The following is a 26,688-nucleotide window of genomic DNA, read 5'->3' as shown; positions in this document are numbered from 1 at the left end:
AAAAACATATATAACCCTTTACCTTGATATATTACTTCAAGCTAAATTAGCAAATGCTTCACAGGTAATAAAAAGCATTTCAAAGCTGTTTGGCAACCAATGCAAACTCTGATATTGTCATAGCCTAATACCAAGACTCTGAGGGGTGATATCTGAACATGACATCTGAACTGAGTTATCCTTGTAATAGCTGTGATATTGCTATTAAACATTTTTTTAAAATAATTGAGATAGATGTATAAAAGAAAATCAGTACTTACTTTTTGTGACAACACCTTCTAAGCGAATGATGTTTGGATGGTCAAACTGACCCATGATACTTGCTTCTCTTAAGAAATCTCTTCTTTGCCGATCCATGTGGCCACCTTTCAAAGTTTTGATGGCAACTGGGATCTCTCTTTTCCCTGGTGTTTTCAAACGCCCACTACAGACTTCTCCAAATTCACCTGAAAATATGAACAAAAGTAGTTCTTTCTTTCAACAGAATACTTATATTCCAGAAAAACCAAATTGCCACAAAGTACCACGTTCATGTTTTTTTAAAATAGTGACTCTCAAGTGTGCCATTTTTACATAGAGATCTCTTCTTTAAAAATTTAATTTGTAATGACATATGCCTGATCAGCACCATTTATAATGAATAATGGAATGCATTTTCATATGCTGTACCACAGGAAGTACCATTGATAGATAGCCCTGATCTGCTGAGAAATTATGACTAGAAGAATGCGTGATGCTAATGTAATTCTCTAGAAAAGCAATCACTGCATAACATTTCCTGTTCCTGTTCTCAATACTGATATATGGGCCAAATGCTTGCTCTATTCAGAGAATCCTTCAGGCATATGTAGTTGATTTGATTCCACAAGCCATATGTCTGGGCTTTACTGCTATTAGAAATCAATGCTAGGGTCAACTGGCATACATACATATTGAAAAAATCACACTGAACTCAACTATAATGAGTGACTATAGAGGCTAAATTGTACATCGCATGGTTTGAATATAAGTGCAGTAAGATCATCTATAGTTCAGCAATGGCTCCAATGGACAGATTAAAAAAACAGACAAATATTTACCATGAATTCCGTTTCAAAGATATATAAGAGTTGATGTCTGTTCTTTGCAGCTTATAATCTGTTAGGAGAATTTAGATGAAACACTGAATAATGAAACACTTGGGAACCTAAGAACCAATGCTCACAAATGCTGTATTATTTCAGTAAGAACAATAGGAGCTGGAAGACTTGTTCAAGGAGATGGAACTTTTGCTGGACCTTGACTGATTGGTAGGATTTGTACACCGCACACAAAAATAAACTCAAAATGGATTAAAGATCTAAATGTAAGATCAGAAACTATAAAACTCCTAGAGGTGAACATAGGCAAAACACTCTCAGACATAAATCACAGCAGGATCCTCTATGATCCACCTCCCAGAATTCTGGAAATAAAAGCAAAAATAAACAAATGGGATCTAATTAAAATTAAAAGCTTCTGCACAACAAAGGAAAATATAAGCAAGGTGAAAAGACAGCCTTCTGAATGGGAGAAAATCATAGCAAATGAAGCAACTGACAAACAACTAATCTCAAAAATATACAAGCAACTTATGCAGCTCAATTCCAGAAAAATAAACGACCCAATCAAAAAATGGGCCAAAGAACTAAATAGACATTTCTCCAAAGAAGACATACGGATGGCTAACAAACACATGAAAAGATGCTCAACATCACTCATTATTAGAGAAATGCAAATCAAAACCACAATGAGGTACCACTTCACACCAGTCAGAATGGCTGCGATCCAAAAATCTGCAAGCAATAAATGCTGGAGAGGGTGTGGAGAAAAGGGAACCCTCCTACACTGTTGGTGGGAATGCAAACTAGTACAGCCACTATGGAGAACAGTGTGGAGATTCCTTAAAAAATTGCAAATAGAACTACCTTATGACCCAGCAATCCCACTGCTGGGCATACACACCGAGGAAACCAGAATTGAAAGAGACACATGTACCCCAATGTTCATCGCAGCACTGTTTATAATAGCCAGGACATGGAAACAACCTAGATGTCCATCAGCAGATGAATGGATAAGAAAGCTGTGGTACATATACACAATGGAGTATTACTCAGCCATTAAAAAGAATTCATTTGAATCAGTTCTGATGAGATGGATGAAACTGGAGCCGATTATACAGAGTGAAGTAAGCCAGAAAGAAAAACACCAATACAGTATACTAACACATATATATGGAATTTAGGAAGATGGCAATGACGACCCTGTATGCAAGACAGGGAAAGAGACACAGATGTGTATAACGGACTTTTGGACTCAGAGGGAGAGGGAGAGGGTGGGATGATTTGGGAGAATGACATTCTAACATGTATACTATCATGTGAATTGAATCGCCAGTCTATGTCTGACGCAGGATGCAGCATGCTTGGGGCTGGTGCATGGGGATGACCCAGAAAGATGTTATGGGGAGGGAGGTGGGAGGGGGGTTCATGTTTGGGAATGCATGTAAGAATTAAAGATTTTAAAATTTAAAAAATAAAAAACTAAAATTTAAAAAAAAAAAAAAGAAAAGCAGCCAAATTTCAGACAGGGGTATATGGAGAGAGGGAAATGAAGACAAAGATTCAAAGATCAGAAACAGTAAACAGTGATATGGATACAGGGCGGCAGGAGACAAGGCTGACTACAGGAGTTATTGTGGGAAGGGAGGTCAGAGGCTTTCTCATGCAATGCAATAAATTCAATAAAGCTTGACATTCCAGACCATTTTTCTATGACCAATTCCCTGTATTAACAAAGAGTATGATGTTTGATCAACAGTTTATCTATCTATAAAGTAAATATAATAAAACCTGTAATTCTATAAATGTCCCTTCTCCATAAGGAAACTGAAAAGATCAAAACTAGCAATATATGTAAAAGTGTTTATAAACTGTAAAGTATTATTCATGTGATTTAAGTTATATAAATTTTAAAGGTGAAAGAAAATGAAAGGAAAGGTTAAAAATGAAAATTAAAATATCTTCAGTTGGTTTATTAGCTAGCAGTTCTGGACAGGAGCTTGATGCTATGTAAGTTTAAGTGTAGAGGAAAAAATTTAATTTTTACAGCACCATAGATTTCAGTTATCCATATTTTCTTTGGACCAATTCATTACAGTCAACTGAACATTGACTATTCATGAATATTAACTATCTTTAGGTATAGATGCTAAGATTTTTTCTAAGTGAAAAACTGAAAAGGAAAAGCCAAAACTTTGCTTCCTAAATTATGTGCAAACATGTTCATTAGAAGTCAAAAGCAGTCTAGCAAGAATTTTTTATATCTATGAAAAATAAATTAATAAGCAAACAAAAAACTGACTAGAATGTGGTCCCTAAATTCAGTGCAAGTGATATTGGGTAAATCTTACATAATTTGACATTAAAACAAGAATGGTTTTGTTTGCGGGTTTGTTTTACTTAATGATGCTCTCAACACGTTGGAAGTTAAATATTCTTTATGTTCACTGGGGCTTCCCAGGTGGTGCCAGTGGTAAAGAATCCACCTGTCAATGCCAAAGACACAAGACACATGGCTTCAGTCCCTCAATTTGGAAGATCCCCTGAAGAAGGAAATGGCAACCCACTGCAGTATTCTTAGCTGGAAATTTCATTATTCTTAGGGGAATTCTATGGACAGAGGCGCCTGGCAGTCGCAAAGAGCTGGACATGACTGAGCGCATGTGTGCATGTTCACAGGAAAAAGAAGCCGTAATTCCCAGTTTTGTTTGTAATAATGTTTTTAATTTTTAAAAGATTTTCTCTTGGACATAAAAGATTGGTTATTGATAGAAATTTTCTACACTTTTCTATTGAGGCTGTGAACTTTCAGAGTAAAAGTATGTGTTTAAATTAATGTCTGATATATCCAGGTCTACTAAAATACTTGAAATTTCTCCTCAGATCACTCTGGTTTGTTTTAATGAATACGAAGGACAAACAAATATGGTTTTCTTCTTCCTTTTATTTTGATTAATAAACTTGTTAGTATATATAAACATTCAACAATATTTTAATACCTCTCACCTGCCATAAGCCCAGACTGCAAGTGATTTTCTGTTAACATTTCACAGTAATTCAAATAAACTTTTGCATATACTGAAATGAATAGCAAGCTCTGTTGGTATTTTATCAAGACAGGCAGAGTGGCAATTTTCTTTGGTCTTCTGTTGTCTGAAATTCAAATATCTTATTAACACAATGCAGGTTATTTTCTTCACGTCAAGCTTCGCGTGATCAAGCTGTTATCACACTTATTTCAGTGACACTAAATATGGCTGCCTCAATTAAAGAGCTGAGACTCCTAATGCATTCTTAAGGCAAAGCCCAAAACATTCAATTATAGAATGTAATAAAACCATTATTTGTGGTAGGCCTGGATGAATCAGACAAATAAGTCAAAGAGGAAAAAATATTGTAAATTAAAAGCATATTTTAAGATATTGCCCAAAACTAATCCATTCTATGATTTCTCTTAAAGCAAGAGTAGAGGCCCTATATATTATCACAGGGAAAATGATTCATTCCTTAATAAGATCTGTGAACTTTTATATATACTGGTTAGTTCATAATTAACACATAAAGTATAGAAATATGTTGTTAAATACTTTTTTCTTTTATAAATACAATGTCATCATCATTACCACAGAGCTAGCACTTATGAAACCCTTATCATGAGTGAGGCAGTCTAAAAACTTCAAATATATTTTAATTTTGACAACAAACCTTTGAGGTGGGTACCATTATTATCTTCACATTATAGAAGAAACTGAGGCATATAAACTAAGTAACTTGTTCATGGTAACATAACTACAAAGCGGTAGAGCTGTAATTTGAACCCAGGAAATCTGGCTTCAGAGTGAATGGTTATAATTAACATTCTCTGCTGTTGGGCATACTTATCATGGTAAATATATTTTGTGTTAGTATGCTAAATTTGCATTTGTTAATAATGATGTCTTCAAACTCACTATTAAATAGTGTTCAAACACATCAACTGGATATGCACAGGTAGATGGAATGATAAAACCATATTATTAGGAATTCTTCACTACAAAATGGAAGTAGAGACCTCACTTAAACACTCTGTATATTAGAAGTATTGTAAAAATCACTACAGTCTATCTAGTTTCAAGAGAGTAAAGAAAAATATATCTAGGATAATTGATCTGCCACTGACAGCCCATGCATTTGCTAACAATCCCATCTATTTCCCTGGATGGTGGTAAAACCTTTCTGGACAAGTAATTTTATTGTATGATATATAGGGCCAAACTAAATGATCAATTATCAATTGAATTTTCCACATAAAGCCTAGATGGTCTAACTAAAACTGTGGAGGAGGATAGAGTCAACAAGGGACAATCTGTCTTGGAGAACTGTCATATCACCATCCCCTGGAGACTTTCTGAGATTTTACTCCGCCTGTTTTGAGATTCTGGAACTCCCTTACCTCCAACCCCTTGAGAATCACTGGAACAAAGAGTCACAGTTCTGATGTATTTTTTTCTAACATTACCTCTCAGGTATAATGAGATGTTTCTTCACACTTGCTGTTTCCCTCTGATAGGAATGCCTTCCACAATTTCTCCCCCTTTTCCCCTTGTCTCCATTCTCCTCAGTTCTTCTCTATGTGATGGCTACATATAAGCAGTAAATGCCAAGCTTTCCCCTCCTCAGAAAATTTTTTCTGATTAACTCATCTGATTTAATCTCCCAAATATCATGCATACATGCTCAGTTGCATCCTATGCTTTGTGACCTCATGGACTGTAGCCTATCAGGTTCCTCTGTTCATGGGATTTTTCAGGCAAGAATACTGGACTGAGTTGTTATTTCCTCCTCCAGGGGATCTTCCCCACCCATATCAGGTCCCTCCAAATAAGAAAGAAAAAAAAAAAATAGCAGCTCTGCAATAAGAAGCCAGCCTCATTCTCAGAGCTGGGCTGTTATTCTCCTATCAGACATCCTTCCAACTTCATCAAGGTTACTCTGAGACACAATATAATGAGACTGAGCAAGGCTAATGCATCATTTTGCCTAAGCACAGAAAAAAACACAAGGTCATATTGCCCAAAATACTAAACATCTCCTACTCTCATGGCTAAAATGAGTGATTGCTACTTCTCTACCAATTATTCGGTTGGCCAAAAAGTTTCCACAGGTTTTTCACAACATATTATGAAAAAACCCAAATGAACTTTTGAAAAAATATCTATTTAGTTCAGTTCAGTCACTCAGTCGTGTCCGACTCTGCGACCCCATGGATTGCAGCATGCCAGTCCTCTTTGTCCATCACCAACTCCTGGAGTTTACTCAAACTCATGTCCGTTGAGTCGGTGATGCCATCCAACTATCTCATCCTCTGTTGCCCCCTTCTCCTCCCAGCTTCAATCTTTCCCAGCATCAGGGTCTTTTTATATGAGTCAGTTTTTTACATCAGGTGACCAAAGTATTGGAGTTTCAGCTTCAGCATCAGTCCTTCCAATGAATATTCAGGACTGATTATCCTTCAGATGGACTTGTTGGATCTCCTTGCTGTCCAAGGGACTCTCAAGAGTCTTTTCCAACACCACAGTTCAAAAGCATCAATTCTTCAGCTCTATTAGGTTGGTAGTAATTGTGGTTTTGCATTGTTGAAATTTGTCATTTGATATTGGAATACATTCTTAAATAAATATAGCTACGCTATACATCATTTTAATGCATATTTCTTGCTTTATGTTTTTTTTTGCTAATGACTTATTATGTGTTATTTATTTTATATGTATTTTAGACTATGGAAACGATGTTAGACAAAAAGCAAATTTGAGTGATTTCTTTCTTTTTTGAGTCCAAAATGGGTCATAAAAGAAGCAGAGACAACTGGCAACATCAGCAATGCATTTGGCCCAGGAACTGCTAACGAATGTACAGTGCAGTGGTGGTTCAAGAAGTTTTGCAAAGGAGATAGGAGCCTTGAAGATGAGGAGCATAGTGGCCAGTCATTGGAAGGTGACTAAGTAAATTCAGTTTCAGACTCTGAATGTGAAATTATCTTAACTAGGCCCAGACACATCTTTATTAATCAAAATAGGAACCATTACAATCAACACAATTTTGACAATGAGAAATAAGTTCATTTGTTCTTGCAGCATAAAAATCCATGCTTCAGGACTCAGTGACTTCTTGGAAAGCATTTTCTGCCTCCTGCTGGTTGTGGAAGCATTTCCCCTGAAAAAAGGTGTCAAATGCTTAAAGAAGTGGTATTCAGTTGGCGAGAGGTCAAGTGAATATGGTGGTTGAGGCAAGACTTCGTAGTCCAATTCGTTCAACTTTTGAAGCACTGGTTGTGCTTCCACAACCAGCAGGAGGCAGAAAGTGCATGCTTTTCATGGTTCCTATTTTGGTTAATAAAGATGTGTCTGGGCCTAGTTGAGATGATTTCAAATTCAGGGTCTGAAACTGAAATTACTTTTGCACCAACCAAATACTGCTGCTTCACTGGCTACACTAAATTTTGGATCACAACAAACTGTGGAAAAGTCTTAAAGAGATGAGAATACCAGATCACCTTACCTGCCTCCTGCAAAACCTGTACGCAGGCTAAGAAGCAACAGTTAGAACCAGACATGAATAAATGAACTGGTTCAAAATTGGGAAAGGAGTATATCAAGGCTATATGTTGTCACTTTACTTATTTAGCATATATGTAGAGTACATCATGCAAAATGCCAGGCTGGGTGACTCACAAACAAATCAAGATTGCTGGGAGAGATACCAACAACCTCAGATATACAGATGATACCACTCTAATGGCAGAAAATGAAAAGGAACTAAAGAACCTCTTGCTGAGGGTAAAAAAGGAGAGTAAAATTGGGAGCTCGTATACACCTGTGACGGATTCATGTCAATGTATGGCAAAACCAATACAGTACTGTAAAGTAAAATAAAGTAAAAATAAAATTTTAAAAAAAGCTGGCTTAAAACTCAATATACAGAAAATTAAGATCATGGCATCCAGTCCCATCACTTTATGGCAAATAGATGGGAAAAAAGTAGAAGTAGTGACATATTTTATTTCTTTGGGCTCCAAAATCACCACGGACAGTGACTGCAGCCATGAAATTAAAAGATGTTTACTCCTTGGAAGTAAAGCTAGACAGCTTATTAAAAAAGCAGAGGCATCACTTTGACCATCACAATCAAAACTATGGTTTTTCCAGTAGTCATGTACAGATGTGAGAGTTGGACCTCAAAGAAAGCTGAGTGTTGAAGAATTAATGCTTTCAAATTGTGGTGCTGGAGAAGAACCTTGAGAGTCCCTTGGACAGCCAGGAGATCAACCCACTCAATCCTAAAGGAAATCAATCCTGAATATTCATTGGAAGGACTGAAGCTGAAGCTCCAATACTTTGGCCACCTCATGGGAAGAGCTGACTCACTGGAAAAGACCTTGATATTAAAAAAGATTGAGGGCAGGAGGAGAAGTGGGCAGCAGAGGTTGAGATGGTTGGATGGCATCACCAACTCAATGGACATGAGTTTGAGCAAACTCTGGGAGATAGTAAAGCACAGGGAAGCCTGGTGTGCTACAGTCAATGGGGCTGCAAAGGGTTGGACATAACTCAGTGACTGAAGAACAATGTAACTTTTTTCTTCTTCTCATCTCCCTTCCCTGTAGATAAGATTCGCTTACATGCTATAATATGTCTTGAAATTATGTGCTATCTAACACCTGGGGGAAATAGGTAGGGCCTCAAATGGCTCTACCACGAGTTTTCCTTCTCACTCTGCTCCCACAGATAAGGTCAAGCAACCTGCCTTATCAAACATTTCAGATGCAGCTCCTCCTCACCTCTGAGTGGCGTGCTTTACTCTTATGCCAGCCTGTGGAATGATTCGAGCAAGCCAATCACATCCTCCTGAGGATAGTGGAGGGGTCCCCTACCTTCTTGTCACTATAAAGCCAAACTCCCACACCCACAGTTGTCCACTGGGTTCCCAAGTGTAACCCCTGTCTGTGTGGCGCTATGCAGCATTTGCTGTCCCCCCTTCCCAGGCTGTGAGTATATGGAATGAATAAGTGTCTTTTGATCTTACCTATTCAGTGTAAGACACTGTGATTTTGGACATCTCAGGGTGAACAGGAGGCAAGGAGCACAGATATTTAATTGCAGACTTGTCACTTTCTGATAGCATTTAATCTAAAGTGAACTCCTGCTTCCTTAGACTCTCTCCCAAAGCACCCAACCAAAGCCCAATTGCTCTAATAGGTTCTAACACCCTCTTAATGACACACACTATAGTTCTGCATGGCGTGTGTTCTCCCTTGCTGAAATGAGCAATAAATACAGCTTTTCCAACTACAGTGTGTTCCTGGGGTCTTTGACTTGAGAGTATTAGTGTAACATATTTACTGTATAGCACTTTTGACAATGTGGATTTATCTTTGAAATTCATTTTTAATTAGTTTACTCATCTACTAACTATCTCTCCATTTGTACAGCTCCCCTTAACCCCATTCTGTCAACTGTAATCTAAGTCATGATGGCACGGGCCTTAATTGTCTCTATTTCCTATTGTACTCTGAGTGCTTAGTACATAATAAGCACTTATTTAATACTTGTTGCATGAATGAAATGAATGAATGAGGGGAACCTATAACTCTAGATTTAAAGTTAGGATATCTTAGAGATAGTAAAAATGTCCCAGTATGTTAACTTTTAAAATGTGCATAGTGTCTTTTGCTTTTCCTTCACTGTATACAGCTAAGAGATACATCAATACCTTCTGTATTCAGGTTCTTTTTCTTTTTTTTTTTTTAACTTAACTGCAAACAATCCAGTTTCATTTCTGAGTATAAAGGCAACAGGAAGAATATTTTGAAGTGTTATACAAAGAGTTAAAAAAGGTGTAGAGGAAAAACATAAAACAAATTTTTAATTCAGTTCTAGAGGGATTTATTAGTCTCTTGAGGTCTTAAGGTAAATTCCTTTATTATTAATGTCATCAGCAGGGTCACCTATCCAATTGTACTCACTGTCATTCGAAGATAAAATATCATAATCCTTATGACTAATTCTGTCTGATTTCTTCCTGATACATAGCATACCTTCTACATATGAAAGAGAACTACATTGTTTTAAAAACATAATCTCACACCAGTTGAAATGATATTTGAATGTTTCTGTTTCAACTTCATAGGAAGGTTCAACACAAAGCAAGATTTCTCGTGTCTTAACAATGCTTGTCAACAGGAAGAGACACAGAAGAGGACAGGCTCTTACAAGTCAGGGCTTCTATTTCTGGCCTCACCACTAATTTGTTTTGTGGCATTAGAGGAAGTCATATTACTTTTTCCTGCTTCATTATCATTGTGGATAGGTTAAATATCTACCACCTATCTACTCCTTGAGAGATAAAGATAAATGAGCAAATTTTTGCAAAGATTTTTGAGTCTAAGAAAAGTTCCAGGTAACCACTGAGTCTTCTAAAGTTACACTGATGCCATAGAGGACATGTTAAATATGTCACTCTAAGTATCCTTCACTATTGGGTTCTTAAAGCCTAGGCCAGGGAGCAAGATTTCTGCAAGACAGGAGAATGGCTTCCTTATCAAACAATGGGTAAGGATTTCTTTAGTGAATAAGTTCAGCAACACATTATCCATTTTTTCTCACACACATTCCAAACATCAGATAGCCTGTTTTTCTTTTAGAGCAAATTTTTATTCTTTTCTGCTAAAGCACGTTCATGAATAAGAATCTGTCCTCAAGAAGGTTAAAGTTTTTTCTATTTCTGACATGAAGTCCAGTATATTACTTACTTATTGAATATTCTTATTCATATATTTTGACTTTTCAAACTCTATGGTACTTTACTCCCAGAACACTTTTTTAATCCAGTATATCAGCTCCTATCACAGGCATCCCATACCACCTGCTTTCTTCCCTCAAGCCAGATTGAAAGAGCTCCTCTTTAGGCTAAAAAATATTTGCATTTCAAAACTCTGCCTGATGCTCTATCAAAAGTGATTCTCTAAGCTATCATTAGAAGAACCATTTTGGCAATAAAATCTAACTAAAAAAATCTTTGTGACCCAAAGAAAGTTACTCAATGTCTTCGAGTTTCAGTTTCCTTATCTATAAAACATGCCTAACTGATTTCCAGAATTATAAGACATAAAAGTACCTTACAACTTGCCTTTGGAAGCTCCTACTGTTACTACATATTTCTACTAGCCCTGAGGCCAACCCTTCTCTGCAAATGAACCCTAGGACCAATTCAACCATCTGCCATCTCCTCCCATAATCAGGCTGCTGAGCACTCTGCCTTGGTTATCCAACCAGTGAAGTTGCTTAGTCGTGTTCAACTCTTTGCAACCCATGGACCACAGCCCACCAGACTCCTCCATCCATGGAATTTTCGAGTCAAGAGTACTGGAGTGGGTTACCATTTCCTTCTCCAGGGGATCTTCCCGACCCAGGGATTGAACCTAGGTCTCCTGCATTGCAGGCAGATGCTTTACCATCTGAGCTACCAGGGAAGCCTTGGATATTAGGTTACTAGAAATGCATGGTTATTTTCTCGGCTATATTCACTTTTCAGTGCACACATTATCTCAGGGTGATATCTTTCACCAGCTACTGCCAAATCTATACTTGTAGCTTAGACTTTTCTATTGAACTACAGATATGCAGACACCATTCCTTGGTGGCTCAGTGGTAAAGAATCTGTCTGTAATGCAGGAGCTGCAGGAGACATGGGTTTGATCCCTGGGTCAGGAAGATCCATGGAGAAGGGCGCAGCAACCCACTCCAGTGTTCTTGGCTGGAGAATCCCATGGACAGAGGAGCCTGGCAGGCTACAGACTATAGAGTCGCAAAGAGTGGGGCATGACTGAAGCGACATAGCACACTTGCAGAGGTCTCCTAAGGGTAACCCTATCATTATCTCCTATAGTAGTCAGTTTGGGCTACTATTAAATATATAGCACAAATTACATAGATTAAACAACAGAAATTTATTTTCTCACAGTTCTGAAGGCTTGGAAATCCAAATCATGGTACCAGATGATTGGGTTCTTGGTGAGACTTGTCTTCTTGGCTTGTAGACAGCCACCTTCTCACTGAGTCCTCATGTCCTTTTCTTGGTGAGGCTAAGGAGGAAGAAGAGACCTCTCTCTTCCTCTTCCTTTAAAGCCACCAGTCCTAGCAGTTAGGACCCCATCCTTATGATCTCATTTAACTTTAATTAAAACCTAGAAGCCTTGTTTCCAAATATGGTCACATTGAGGGAATAGGCCTTTAATATACACATTTTCATGGTTGCAGTGATACAATTCAATCCAGAATATCTCTTAAAACCTGCTTTCCTGTCTTCATCCCTTAACTCATTTAGTAGTTTTAAAGATGTTCACACTTTAATCCAAAGAATTTGTGACTATGTCACCTGACACAGCAAAAGGGAACAAGATGTGATTATCCTGGATAATTAGCTGGGGTCCAATGTAATCATAAGAGTTCTTATCAAAGGGAGGTAAGAGGGAGAGTCAGAGAAGATGTGATGATGAAGACAGAAGTAAGAGAAGTCAAACAGGGATTTGAAGATGCTGTGTGGCTTTCAAGATGAGAAGAGACCATGAGCCAAGGAGAGCAGGCGATCTTTAGAAGCTGGAATAGTCAAGGAAGCAGATTCTTCCCTGATGTGACCAGCATGAATCAATATTGTCAACTCACTGAGTTTAACCTGATGAGACAGATTTTGGACTTCTGACCTCCAGAGCTATTAAACAATTAACTTGTGTTTTATTAATCCATTAATTTGTGATAATACATGGATAACTTATATGTAGAGTACATTATGAGAAACACTGGGCTGGATGAAGCACAAGCTGGAATCAAGATTGCCAGGAGAAAAATATCAATAACCTCAGATATGTAGAAGACACCACCCTTATGGCAGAAAGTGAAGAAAAACCAAAGAGCCTCTTGATGAAAGTGAAAGAGAAGAGTGAAAAAGTTGGCTTAAGCTCAACATTCAGAAAACTAAGATCATGGCATCTGGTCCCATCACTTCATGGCAAATAAATGAGGAAACAGTGGAAACAGTGGCAGACTTTATTTTGGGGGGCTCCAAAATCACTGTAGATGGTGACTGCAGTCATGAAATTAAAAGACACTTACTTCTTGGAAGGAAAGTTATGACCAACCTAGACAGCATATTAAAAAGCAAACAGAGACGTTACTTTGCCAACAAAGGTCTGTCTAGTCAAGGCTATGGTGTTTCCAGTGGTCATGTATGGATGCGAGAGTTGGACTATAAAGAAAGCTGAGCGCCGAAGAATTGAAGGTTTTGAACTGTGGTGTTGGAGAAGACTCTTGAGAGTCCCTTGGACTGCAAGAAGATCCAACCAGTTCATCCTAAAGGAGATCAGTCCTGAGTGTTCATTGGAGGGATTGATGCTGAAGCTGAAACTCCAATACTTTGGCCACCTGATGAGAAGAGCTGACTTATTTGAAAAGACCCTGATGCTGGGAAAGAATGAAAGCAGGAGGAGAAGGGGACAACAGAAGATTAGATGGCTGGATGGCATCACTGACTTAATGGACATGAGTTTGAGTAAACTCCGGGAGTTGGTGATGGACAGGGAGGCCTGGCATGCTGCGATTCATGGGGTCGCAAAGAGTCGGACACAACTGAGCAACTGAACTGAAGTGAACCGAACTGAATAAATGGATGACTTTTAGCATAGAGTGAGTTCTCAAATATTAGTTTCCAGTTTAGGCTAGATAATATCTTCCTTTTAAACATGACTCTTTATTACTCTCCAATGCCCACTTTTTATACTCTTTTATTAACAACACTTCTCTCATTAGCTGTAAGTTTCTGTTAATTCATTTCTCCACTACACTGTGAAAATTCTGAGCATGAGGATTTTGTCTTCATTTTAATCTCCAGTGTCCATCATCGTGAACGACATGTATCTAACATTTACTGAATGCATAACTGGATGGACATCTGCAGGAGAGACACCTTCATAGTATTGAAACCTTTATGTCAAAGTACGCACTAAACATTTTCAAGTGTTACTTGAGCAGGCAACCATGAGATCATATCATTTCCACCAGTACATGTGAATTCCTGCACTAGCACAAATAAGACATTTTGGAATTCAGTCAGGCAATAAACATGATCAGTATTCACAGTGGAGGACTTGTGTTTAGACAAGCATGACTAAGAGAAGTTAGTGGACTGTCAGCTGTAGTGGTCAAAATGTTTTCAAAAATGAGAGAAAAAGCAGCTTTGCACAAATACAGAGATGATTATTTTATTACAAAAGCCAGAGGACTGAGTTACTATTTAAAAGGATATTACACAATTCTTTAACAGCAATAAAGACTTTGAAAAGCTATATTAAATATATAACAAAGGTATATAATAAAACTATAATATTAGTTCATTTTATCTTAAGCTGAAGAAAATATACATAAATAATAACTATTACCTTTGCAAATTAAACCATGATTCAGAATTGTAGACATTTTAATGTGATTATTCTCGAGGGATAATAACAGGCACATGTTCTAATAAAGTAAACATTAAAAACATTTTTTTCACATTCAAGTGTTATTTTCACTAATGCAAGCATTATTTTAGGCACACATTTATTCAGTATCATCTTTCAGAAGATTTCATATTTTATCTTTTTAAAAAATTATGGTTTATTATTTTATTTATTCAAGAGATATTTTCACTGAGTTCTAGATGGCAATGTATACCACTATTATATGTACTTCTAGGAAGGAAATGTTCACACTACCGCACAATTGCACTCATCTCACATGCTAGCAAAGTAATGCTAAAAATTCTCCAAGCCAGGTTTCAATAGTATGTGAACTGAGAACTTCCAGATGTTCAATCTGGATTTATAAAAGGCAGAGGAACCAGAGATCAAATTGCCAAATCCATTGAATCATCAAAAAATCAAGGGAGTTCCAGAAAAACATCTACTTCTGCTTTATTGACTATGCCAAAAGCTTTGACTGTGTGAGTCACAGGAAACTGTGGAAAATTCTTCAAGAGATGGGAATACCAGACCACCTTACCTGCCTCTGGAGAAGGCAATGGCACTCCACTCCAGTACTCTTGCCTGGAAAATCTCATGGACAGAGGAGCCTGGTAGGCTGCAGTCCATGGGGTCGCTACTAGTCGGACACGAATGAGTGACTTCCCTTTCACTTTTCACTTTCATGCATTGGAGAAGGAAATGGCAACCCACTCCAGTGTTCTTGCCTGGAGAATCCCAAGGACGGGGGAGCCTGGAGGGCCACTGTCTATGGGGTCGCACAGAGTCAGACATGACTGAAGCGACTTAGCAGTAGCGGTAGCAGTTACCTGCCTCCTGAGAAATCTGTACGCCGGTCAAGAAGCAACCGTTAAAACCACACATGGAACAACAGACTGGTACCAAATTGGGAAAGGAGTATGTTAAGGCTATCTATTGTCACCCTGATATTTTAACTTATATGCAGAGTACATAATGCAAAATGCTGGGATGGATGAAGCACAAGCCGGAATGAACATTGCCTGGAGAAATATCAGTAACCTCAGGTATGCAGATGACACCACCCTTATGACAGAAAGTGAAGAGGAACAGAAGAACCCCTGATGAAAGCAAAAGAGGAGATGAAAAAGCTGGCTCACAACTCAACATTCAAAAAATGAAGATCATGGCAACCAGTCCCATCACTTCATGGCAAATAGAAACAATGAAGAGTGACAGACTTTGTTTTCCTGGGCTCCAAAATCACTGCAGGTGTTGACTGCAGCCATGAAATTAAAAGACATTTTCTCCTTGGAAGAAAAGCTATGACAAACCTAGACAGCATATTAAAAAGCAGAGATATTACTTTGTTGACAAAGGTCCATCTAGTCAAAGCCATGGTTTTTCCAGTAGTCATGTATGAATGTGAGAGTTGAACCATAAAGAAAGCTGAGAGTGAACAAATTGATGCTTTTGAACTGTGGTGCTGGAGAAGACTCTTGAGAGTCCGTTGGACAGCAAAGAGATCAAACCAGTCAATCCTAAAGGAAATTAGTCCTGAATATTCATTGAAATGACTGATACTGAAACTGAAGCTCCAATATTTGGCTGCCTGATGTGAAGAACTGACTCATTTGAAAAGACCCTGATGCTGGGAAAGACTGAAGGCAGGAGGAGAAGGGGCAGGAGAGGATGAGATGGTTGGATGGCTTAATCCACATGAGTTTGAGCAAGCTCTTGGAGTTGGTGATGGACAGAGAAGCCTGGTGTGCTCCAGCCCATGGGGTAGTAAACAGTTGTACACAACTGAGTGACTGAACTAACTGAGGAAGGAAATGCTATTGCCAATTAAACTAAGAAAGGTGTCAATTAAAGGACGCTGCCTAAATTCACTGATAATAACAGGAAAATGTTTGCAAGAGTAAAATTTGAAAGAAGAGAAGAAATCACCCTCAGGCTAAATAACTTGAATGCAATATCATTTTGGTGTATATACTTCTAATCTATATTCAAAGCATAAAGTTTACAGTATTATTCTTAAACTGGTACTAATACTTTAATATATACTTTTTTTCTGTATATAATTAGAGCCTCTTGATGAAAGTGAAAGAGGAGAGATGAAAAAGTTGGCTTAAAGCTCAACATTCAGAAAACTAAGATCATGGCATCCGGTCCCATCACTTCATGGCAAATAGATGGGGAAACAGTTGTAACAGTGGCTGACTTTATTTTTCTGGGCTCCAAAATCACTGCAGATGGTAACTACAGCCATGAAATTAAAAGATGCTTGCACCTTGGAAGGAAAGTAATGACCAACCTAGACAGCATATTAAAAAGCAGAGACATTACTTTGCCAACAAAGGTCTGTCTGGTCAAGGCTATGGTTTTTCCAGTAGTCATGTATGGATGAGAGAGTGGACTGTGAAGAAAGTTGAGTGCCGAAGAATTGAGGCTTTTGAACTGTGGTGTTGGAGAAGATTCTTGAGAGTCCCTTGGACTGCAAGGAGATCCAACCAGTCCATCCTAAAGGAGGTCAGTCCTGGGTGTTCATTGGAGGAACTGATGTTGAAACTGAAATTTCAATACTTTGGCCAGCTGATGCGGAGAGCTGACTCACTTGAAAAGACCCTGATGCTGGGAAAGATTGAGGGCCAGAGGAGAAGGGGACGACAGAGTATTAGATGGTTGGATGGCATCACCGTCTTAATGGGCATGGGTTTGGCTGGACTCTGTGAGTTGGTGACGGACAGGGAGGCCTGGTGTGCTGCGGTTCATGGGGTTGCAGAGCCTGACACGACTGAGCGACTGAACTGAATTGAACTGAACTGAAGCTCATTTGGGCTTCCCCTATGGCTCAGCAGTAAAGAATGTTCCTGCAGTGCAGGAGACATGAGGGACTTAGTTTCAATCCCTGGGTGTGGAAGATTCCCTGGAGGGAGAAATGGCTACACACTCCAATATTCTTGCTGGGAAAATCCCATTGACAGAAGAACCTGATGGGCTACAGTCCACAGGGTTGCAAAGAGTTGGACATGACTGAGCCACTGAACAAATACACAATTAAGACTATTTATTAACTATTATAGTATACACAGTTTCCATGTTATTACATATAGCATAACTTGTCTCTTTTTTTAAAGACCTTTGCAGTTTCACATTTTTCTATTATTTAAAATAGTTTATCATCAAATGTGTATGATCTAGCAATTCCTCACTAGATCATACACATTTGATGATATCACACAAAGAAAAGAAAAACACAAATGGATGGACTTGGAGGGCATTATACTGAGTGAAATAAGACAAAGAAAGACAAATACCATATGATATCACTTATATGTAGAATCTGAAAATTACAGCAAACTAGTGAATATAACAATAACAAAGAAAGCAGATTCACAGATGCAGAGAACAAACTAGTGGTTACCAGTCGGGAGAGGAAGGATGAAGGGCACACAGGGATGGGGGAGTCGGAGGTACAAAGTTAGGTAGGTATAAAACAGGCTACAAGGATGTATTGTAAAATATGGGGAATAGAGCCAATATCTTGCAATAACTTAAAAATAAAAAAGGGAACATAATTTAGCAAATTTAGGTTTATTATTCTATCTATACATTCAACAGATAGAATGTAATTGTATTCCTCACTCCTTCTAGCCTCAGATTTTTTTTTTTTCCTACTTTACCTAGGGATATGTGGGTTCAATCTCTGGGCTGGGAAGATTCCCTAGGGATGGGAAAAGGCTACCCACTCCAGTATTCTGGCCTGGAGAGTTCCATGGACTGTACAGTCCATGGGGTCACAGAGTCAGATATGACTGAGTGACTTTCACTTTCACTTTAGCAATTATTAAAGGAAGTATAAAAAATTCCTACCATATTGGCAGATTTATCAACTCTGATTTTACTTCTACTGTTAATTTTTGCTTTCCATTTTGGGACTATTGTTATATACCTCCTTATTGAGAGATTTAGGAAACTAAATCCAGGTTGTTATCCCTAAAGCCGAATGACACCTTACAAATTATGAAAATATTGTTTATAAAATGTCAGAATAAGTAACCTTTTGAGCCTGAGCATGGCTATCTTAAAATTAGGGAAAACTGGGATTTCCCTGGTGGTCCAGTGGTTAAGATCTGCCTGCCAATGCAGGGGACACAGGTTCAATTCCTGGTTCAGTAAGATCCCATATGTCATGGGGCAACTAAGTCCCTGCATTTCACCTACTGAGCCCATGTGTGCTAGGGCCCATGCTTCACAATAAAAGAAGTCATTGCAATGAGAGGCTGTACACCGCAACTAGACAGTAGCCCCCGGTCGCCAACTAGAGAAGGCCTATGTGCAGCAATGAAGATCCAGAACAGCCAAAAATAAATAAATAAATAACTTTAAAAATATATGAAAAACTACTATTCCTAAATATACTTTTACTAATTGCCTATTATAGGAAAAGAATAATAATAATAACTATGTATCTACTAAGCATTTTACGCTCTTTATATAAACTAACAAATTAGGGAAATTTAACAGATAGTAGGACCTTTAAGTTTGTTTAAATAAGCCACTGATAGTAATAGAAGTAATTAACTCAGGGGTGTCCAGAGGATATCGACACATTTTGAAATCTGAATGGAGACAACATACTCTTCTCCATAATGTCTACTAGTACCACTCTCAATTCTGGGTTAGATTAGAGCTCTCACCCAGTAAGAAAATCCTGCTTTTCTTAAGGATATAAATAGTATATGAAATATATACCTTGAAAATTCTTATCAATCTAGCATTCTAAGAAAGTATTTCTTAAGCAGATCTTTAGATTTTTAATCCATACTCTTGGTATGGTAACTGCAACTCTGATTTAAGATATATATTAATTTCAGTGTCCCCAGATTAGACATGAATAACAGTAGCCATCCTAGATTATATGACTCCAGTCATCTTGTTTGAAAGGAAAATTAATGGGTCTAACTCTACTACTGAGCTCTATAAGAGTATCTGCTAAAATCACATAAACGACATCTAGATTTATTTATTAGATTAAAAGCTGAAGAAATTGTTGACATCTGAAACATTATTGTAAGTTTCAAGTACTTTCTAAGTTAAATGGCACTTTATTTTAAAATAAAATTTAATTATGTAAATTAAAAAACCTCAATAGGCCAATGGAAGACAGAAGTAAAGAAAAATGCATTTATAATAATGTGTATATATCATATGACACTTTAAAATTGAGATTAGTAAGCACTAGGAATTCTCATAAGGCTTAAAAAACATTTTGACTAGGTATATAACTGTAAAGAAAACAAAGAAGGAAAAAATGTTGTCATTGTTTATTTCTTTTTTAAATAGTGGAAGGCCAGATCTCTGAATTCCACTGCACAGAAAATCATGAGCCAGGAATAATTCATGTCCATGTTAATGGAACAAACAAAAGCTGCATGTTACTTGTCATGGATTCTGTTTCTTTTGATTAGAAAAGAGCAACAGAAAAAATATCAACAACTAAAAAGTAATATATTGCATTTAGCCAGTATATGTATTTCCACACACTAGCTGCTATCTTTAGATAAAAACAGATCAGTCTATTTTGTGATCCATCATTTGTTTTTATGTATTATTTTATCAAAAGTAAGTCACCATGTTCTTTAAGCAGATTTTTTAATATGGTTTATTAACTGATTTTTAATGTTAAATGTTTAAAGTTTATTTAGGAAGATAAATGGAGAAGGCAATGGCACCCCACTCCAGTACTCTTGCCTGGAAAATGCCATGGATGGAGGAGCCTGGTGGGCTGAAGTCCATGGGGTCACTAAGAGTTGGACATGACTGAGTGACTTCACTTTCACTTTTCACTTTCATGCATTGGAGAAGGAAATGGCAGCCCACTCCAGCGTTCTTGCCTGGAGACTCCCAGGGACGGGGGAGCCCGGTGGGCTGCTGTCTATGGGGTCGCACAGAGTTGGACATGACCGAAGTAACTTAGCAGCAGTAGCAGTAGGGAAGATAAATAGGAAGAAATTCTAATCCTCTTATTTCATATTGTGAAAAATCACATGAAAAGAGTTTGGGGTTAAAAATAAGAGAGTCAGATATCAATGCATATTGGAAGATATTAGAAGAATATATTTATTTTTGAGGTATCTCCAGGGTTCATCTCATTTTATAGTGCATTTAAAACAATAGTTCCAGTAACTGTTTAAAGCTGGTTACATAAATATGTGCTTATCACCTTTCCCTGTCTGATACCCCTGTAAAAATAGAAAAGAAAAACACTTAAAAAAAAAAGAGCCCTAAGTCGTGTCCGACTCTTGCAACCGCATGGACTGTAGCCTGCCAGGTTCCTCTGTCCATGGGATTCACCAGGCAAGAATACTGGAGTGGGTTGCCATTTCCCTCTCCAGGAGATTTTCCTAATCCAAGAATCAAACCCTAGGCAGATTCTTTACTGACTGAGCTACACGGGAAACCCCAACTAGGTGTAGTTCTTAAGGACAAAGGACCAGAGATGGGACTTCAGTGGATGAGATTTTTGCAAATTTTTAAACATGGAAAGTGACTGGGGAGTATAACGTGTGTTGTTATTTGGTTGCTACGTCATGTCCAAGTCTTTGCAACCCCACGAACTACAGCATATCAGGCCTCACTGTCGTCCACTATATCCCAAAATTTGCCTAAAATATGAGTAGTAGAGTATAAAAAGGAAAAGTTTGGTTTTGGTTAGAGAAGAAAAATTCACATGGCAGAACCACAGATGGACTCCTAGCTTAGGTACACCCATTATGGCAAAGGGCAGGAGTAACATGGGCTCCAAACAGGGTGAGGGCATAGAATGAGAGTTTTAAAAGGAAGGACTGATCACTAACTCCTACAAAATATAAGAAGATTCTTCCTAGAAAAAAAAAATTCTTGGGGAAGATACAAACTGCATATTGGCATTTGAGTATCTTCAATAAAACAGCTCCCTAACTGCCCAAAATGTCACCTGCACTCCCATTCAGAGCTTCTGATCATTGCTTCACTCATGAAAATGAATGGAAAATCAGGCACCACTGGATATGTGAAACTTCCCCAGTATGAAAGAGAGGTAAACATAATAAAGTGTAAACAAGGAAAATAGAATAAAAACTGATGGTGTGTTATAAGTTACTTCACCCATCAAGAACATTCTTGATGCTTGAAAGAATGAGAAAATAAGAAAATTAGAGAGAATAGTGGAAATTAAAATCATAGCTAAAAAAAATACTCAGTAGAGACTTGAAACACAGATAGGTATAGTTGAGGAAGTCTGCTAGAAAACAGAACAAATCCACATCTACAAAGAACAAACCAGATGCCAAATATATGAGTTTAATGCTTAAGATGGTAAAAACTTAATCCAGGGTTTCCATAAGTAATTAAGAGCAACTCCAGAGAGTATAAGAGAACTTAAATGAAGAAAACTGCACAAAAATACTACAAAAGATTTTTCAAAGAACTAACATCTCCAGACTGAAAGAGCCTGTATGTGTGCAGCACATTAACATGTAATTCCAAGGTAGAATCCTTCTGACATGGAATTGGTCAGGAGTAGTGCTGTTGGCTGAAGCATAGTAGAGTAATACCTTTAAAATTCATAGGGAAAAATATTTTTTTACCTTACACTATGATGCCCAGATTACTTATTTATTGCATTTATTGGAAAGACATATTCAGATATAAAAGAAAATATAACTCATCTGCAGTTCCCACTCTCAATTAGGAAGTAAATGGAAGGTTTGTTCCAGCAAAATGAAGATGGCAAATAAAGATGAAGATTCTTTGTAATTAAAGTTAAAAGCTCTTACACAGCAAAGGAAACCATAAGCTAGACAAAAAGACAAGCCTCAGAAAGGGAGAAAATATATGCCAACTAAGCAACTGCCAAAGGTTTAATCTCTAAAATAGACAATTAGCTCAATATATATAAAAATATAAAAAAAAATCAGCAGATGATCTAAAACGACATTTTTCCAAAGAAGACATACCAATCGCAAACAGGCAAATGAAAAGATGCTAAACATCACTAATTATTAGAGAAAGATAAATCAAAACTGCAAAGGTAAAACAAAACTACCTCACACCAGCCGCTATGGCCATCATCAAGATATCTACAAATAATGAATGATGGAGAGGATGTGGAGAAAAGGGAACCCTCCTCCTCTGCTGATGGGAATGTAAACTGGTACATACTATGCAGAACAGTATGGAGGTTCCTTAAAATACTAAAAACAGAACTCCAGTATGACCTGGAAAGCTCATTCTTAGGCATATATCCAGATAAAATCATAATTCAAAAAGATAATAAACCCCAATGTTCATTGCAGTACTACTAGCCAGGATGTGGAAGCAACATAAATATCCATCAACAGAAGAATAGATAAAGAAGATATGATACATATATATAATGGATATCACTCAGCCATAAAAAGGAACCAAACTGTATCAGTTTCAGAGATGTGGACGGAACTAGAGATTGTCATACAGAGTGAAGTAAGTCAGAAAGAAGAAAATAAATATTATATATTAACACATGTATGTGGAATCTAGAAAATGGAAGAGTTGATCTTATTTGCAAAGCAGATATAGAGACACTGATGTGAGAACATATGTATGGATACTAAAGGGGCAAAGGGGGTAGGAGGAACTGGGGGATTGGTACTGACATATACACACTACAATCTATAAAATAGATAACTAACGAGAACATATTGTATAGCACAGGAAACTCTATTCAGTGGTCTGTGGTGACCTAACTGGGAAGGAAATCCAGAAAAGAGGGGACATATATACACTCATTTGGCTGATTCACTTTGCTGTACAGCAGAAACTGATATAGCAGTATAAAGCAACTATATCCAATTAAAAAAAGAAAAAGAGGAAGATTCTGTGATAGAGAAAACAATGGCTTTAACTGAATTAAATGACCAGGATAAAGGATGAGTTTCATGTATCAATCCAGTGGAAGCAAGAGAACAGGATTAGGAACGCAGGGACTCAAATAGCAGAACCTGAATACACTGGATGACGTGCTAGTCTTGGAACAGTCTGAAGCAGGATGTATTACTTTTTAAAAATTTTTATTTTTATTTTCTGTCAAGGGCCAAATAATAAATATTTTAGGCATGTGGAACATCCCGACTCTATAGCAATGACTTAATTCTGCAGTTGGAACACAAGGGCTGCTGCTGCTGCTGCAGCTGTAGACAATAAGTAAACAAGTCTTATTTATTGGGCTATGTCCCAATAAAACAAGCAATCTGGCCTGTGGGCTGTAGTTTGCTAAAACCTGCTGTGGAGGGGCTCAGCTATGAATTCTCAGCAGTATTACCAAGAGGACCTACAAGAACAAACCTACTCTGCAAAAGGTGGCATCATTAAAAAGGACTTACACAATTCAGCAGTCAGGTTAAACCTGGCTCCTTTATCAATTTTCAGCTTTGTAAAAAATGACATCTCAGTACCAGGAGTACCTCTATTAGAAATCTAAGCAAATAGGGCCCAAACATTTTATAGACACTGCATAGTAATTTGAAAATAAGCTGCTTTTACATTTTTGCTTTGATTATAGCTAAGAAACTACCATAAGTATAAAAAATAGCATGTATATTTGTTGGAATAATATACAGAGATTTAAATATAACATTTAAAGTTATAAAATGCACTTCCAAAGATTAACAACTATATTGAGAGGAGAGGTGGGTGTCTAAGGAAGCTAAATCTTTATCTATGATAAGAGGAAGTCAATAGACAATGTCTAAAGTGAAAATGGATATGGAAGTAATCATGAGAATTACAAAAACAAGATGAGTTAATAAGTACTGCCTCAGATGAATAGGGCTTGGAGTTGAAATAGAGAGTCTAGAGGAAGAATGGAATGCTTGTGCTTTTCATTATAAGTCTTGCTATTTTTTAAAAAAGTTAGATATATGCAAGCCACTTTGGTTTTGAAATTGAAAGTTTTGATTATTGCTTTAGTGTTAAACAGTATGGAGTAGAAATAAAAGGCATCACTGTTCTCCAGCACTATGAGCATTTGTTCCATCAATCAACAAAGGAATTTTAACAGGCTAACACATCAAATATAAGATAAAAAGTCACATTTGTTTTTTTCAATTTACTTAAAAAAATGTAACTCCCCCTTTTTAAAGATGATAATCACTTCAGTTTTACTTTATAACTTTATAAAAAACAGAATGATGTCCTGATTGCCAAACAAAATAAATATTAATGTTAATATAGACTATGCTGCTGCTGCTAAGTCACTTCAGTTGTGTCCGACTCTGTGCAACCCCATAGACGGCAGCCCAACAGTCTCCCCTGTCTCTGGGATTCTCCAGGCAAGCACACTGCAGTGGGTTGCCATTTCCTTCTCCAATGCATGAAAGTGAAAAGGGAAAGTGAAGTTACTCAGTCGTGTCCAACTCTTCACAACCCCATGGACTACAGGCTACCAGGCTCCTCCATCCATAGGATTTTCCAGGCAAGAGTACTGGAGTGGGTTGCCATTGCCTTCTCCAAACATAGACTATAGGCCTCTTTTATTGAAGAGTCTTAATATGTGGTGTTGGAGAAGACTCTTGAGAGGCCCTTGGACTGTAACGAGATCCAACCAGTCCATTCTGAAGGAGATCAACCCTGGTATTTCTTTGGAAGGAATGATGCTAAAGCTGAAGCTCCAGTACTTTGGCCACCTCATGCGAAGAGTTGACTCACTGGAAAAGACTCTGATGCTGGGAGGGATTGGGGGCAGGAGGAGAAGGGGACGACCGAGGATGAGATGGCTGGATGGCATCACGGACTCGATGGACGTGAGTCTGAGTGAACTCCGGGACGTGGTGATGGACAGGGAGGCCTGGCGTGCTGTGATTCATGGGGTCACAAAGAGTCGGACACAACTGAGAGACTGAACTGAACTGAACCGAACTGAACTGAATTGAATATGTTTGGGTAGAAACTTCATTTGTTCTCTTAGCCAGGTATTAGTTTCTGCAATAACTGGATCCACTGCCAACAAGGAGCTGAGTAAAGATTTTTTATCTTTACTTACAACTTTATGAGGCAAGATGTTGTGGCCTACTCTTGAAAAGAATTCCCTTTTCACTTTCCTTTCACTCTCCTGGTCATGAACAGTTAGAAAGTGAGCACTGCATTTTGTGGATTTGCTTCCCATTCTGCAGGGTTCTATACTGCAAATAACCTCTTTACGTCTCAGGTCATTTCTTGTTTTCATAGCAAGTATAGTTAAGGGTATAAAAAATGTTACTTAGTATGTCAAGAGCATTTCTCTTTCTGTAGAAGTCAAATAACATCTAAATACAACGTAAATACCCAGAATACTCTCTAAAACTGCGGATTCAGATTGCATTCACAAACAAGAGAAAAAATGGCCCACTTTCATTCTTGGCTTGACTACTACTGGATTCTTCCATATTGATCTCAACAGGCCAAATTTTCTCTTAAATATTCCTGTATTGTGTATCTTAGTCATTCTGATTAGAACCTGAATTTTTTTCTCCCTGTGTGTCTTACTGAATATTACAAAACAGTAATAATCAAAACAGCATCATACTGACACAAAGACACACATACGGATCAATGAAACAAAATAGCTGAGAAATAAACCCATATATCTATGGCCCAATTCATCTTTGACAAAAGAGGCAAGAATATACACCAGTAAAAAGACAGTCTCTTCAACAAAGTGGTTTTGGGGAAGTTGGACAGCTGCGTGAAAATCAATGAAGTTTGAACACACCCTCTCACCATATACAAAAATAAACTCAAATTGGCTTAAAGCTTTAAACATAAGAAATGACTCCATAAAAACTCCTAGAAGAGAACACAGGCAAAACACTCTCTGACATAAATCATACCAATGCTTTCTTAGGTCAGCTACTCCCACCCCAAGGCAATAGAAATAAAAGCAAAAAATAAACAAATGGGACCTAATTTGTAAGTTTTACACAGCAAAGGGAACTACAAACACACACACACACACAAAGAAAAGCTACAGAATGGGAGAACATATTTGCAAATGATGCAACTGACAAGGACTTAATTGCAAATCTCTAATTGCATCCATGT

General features: G+C 37.6%; 1 protein-coding gene across 1 annotated transcript in view; it reads right to left on the bottom strand.

The window, feature by feature from the left end:
- EPHA6 (EPH receptor A6) overlaps positions 1-26,688 on the bottom strand; it is a 975,318-nt gene that overhangs the window by 245,906 nt on the left and 702,724 nt on the right. Inside the window, exon 12 of the mRNA XM_069550620.1 lies at positions 261-446. Coding sequence (XP_069406721.1) covers positions 261-446 — 186 coding nt within the window. The remainder of the gene's footprint in view (positions 1-260; positions 447-26,688) is intronic.

This window comes from Ovis canadensis, chromosome 1 (assembly GCF_042477335.2).
Source record: "Ovis canadensis isolate MfBH-ARS-UI-01 breed Bighorn chromosome 1, ARS-UI_OviCan_v2, whole genome shotgun sequence".
NCBI classification, from domain to species: Eukaryota; Metazoa; Chordata; class Mammalia; order Artiodactyla; family Bovidae; genus Ovis; species Ovis canadensis.
The sequence above is the reverse complement of the archived record's forward strand: the minus strand, read 5'-3'. Positions and strand labels throughout refer to the sequence as shown.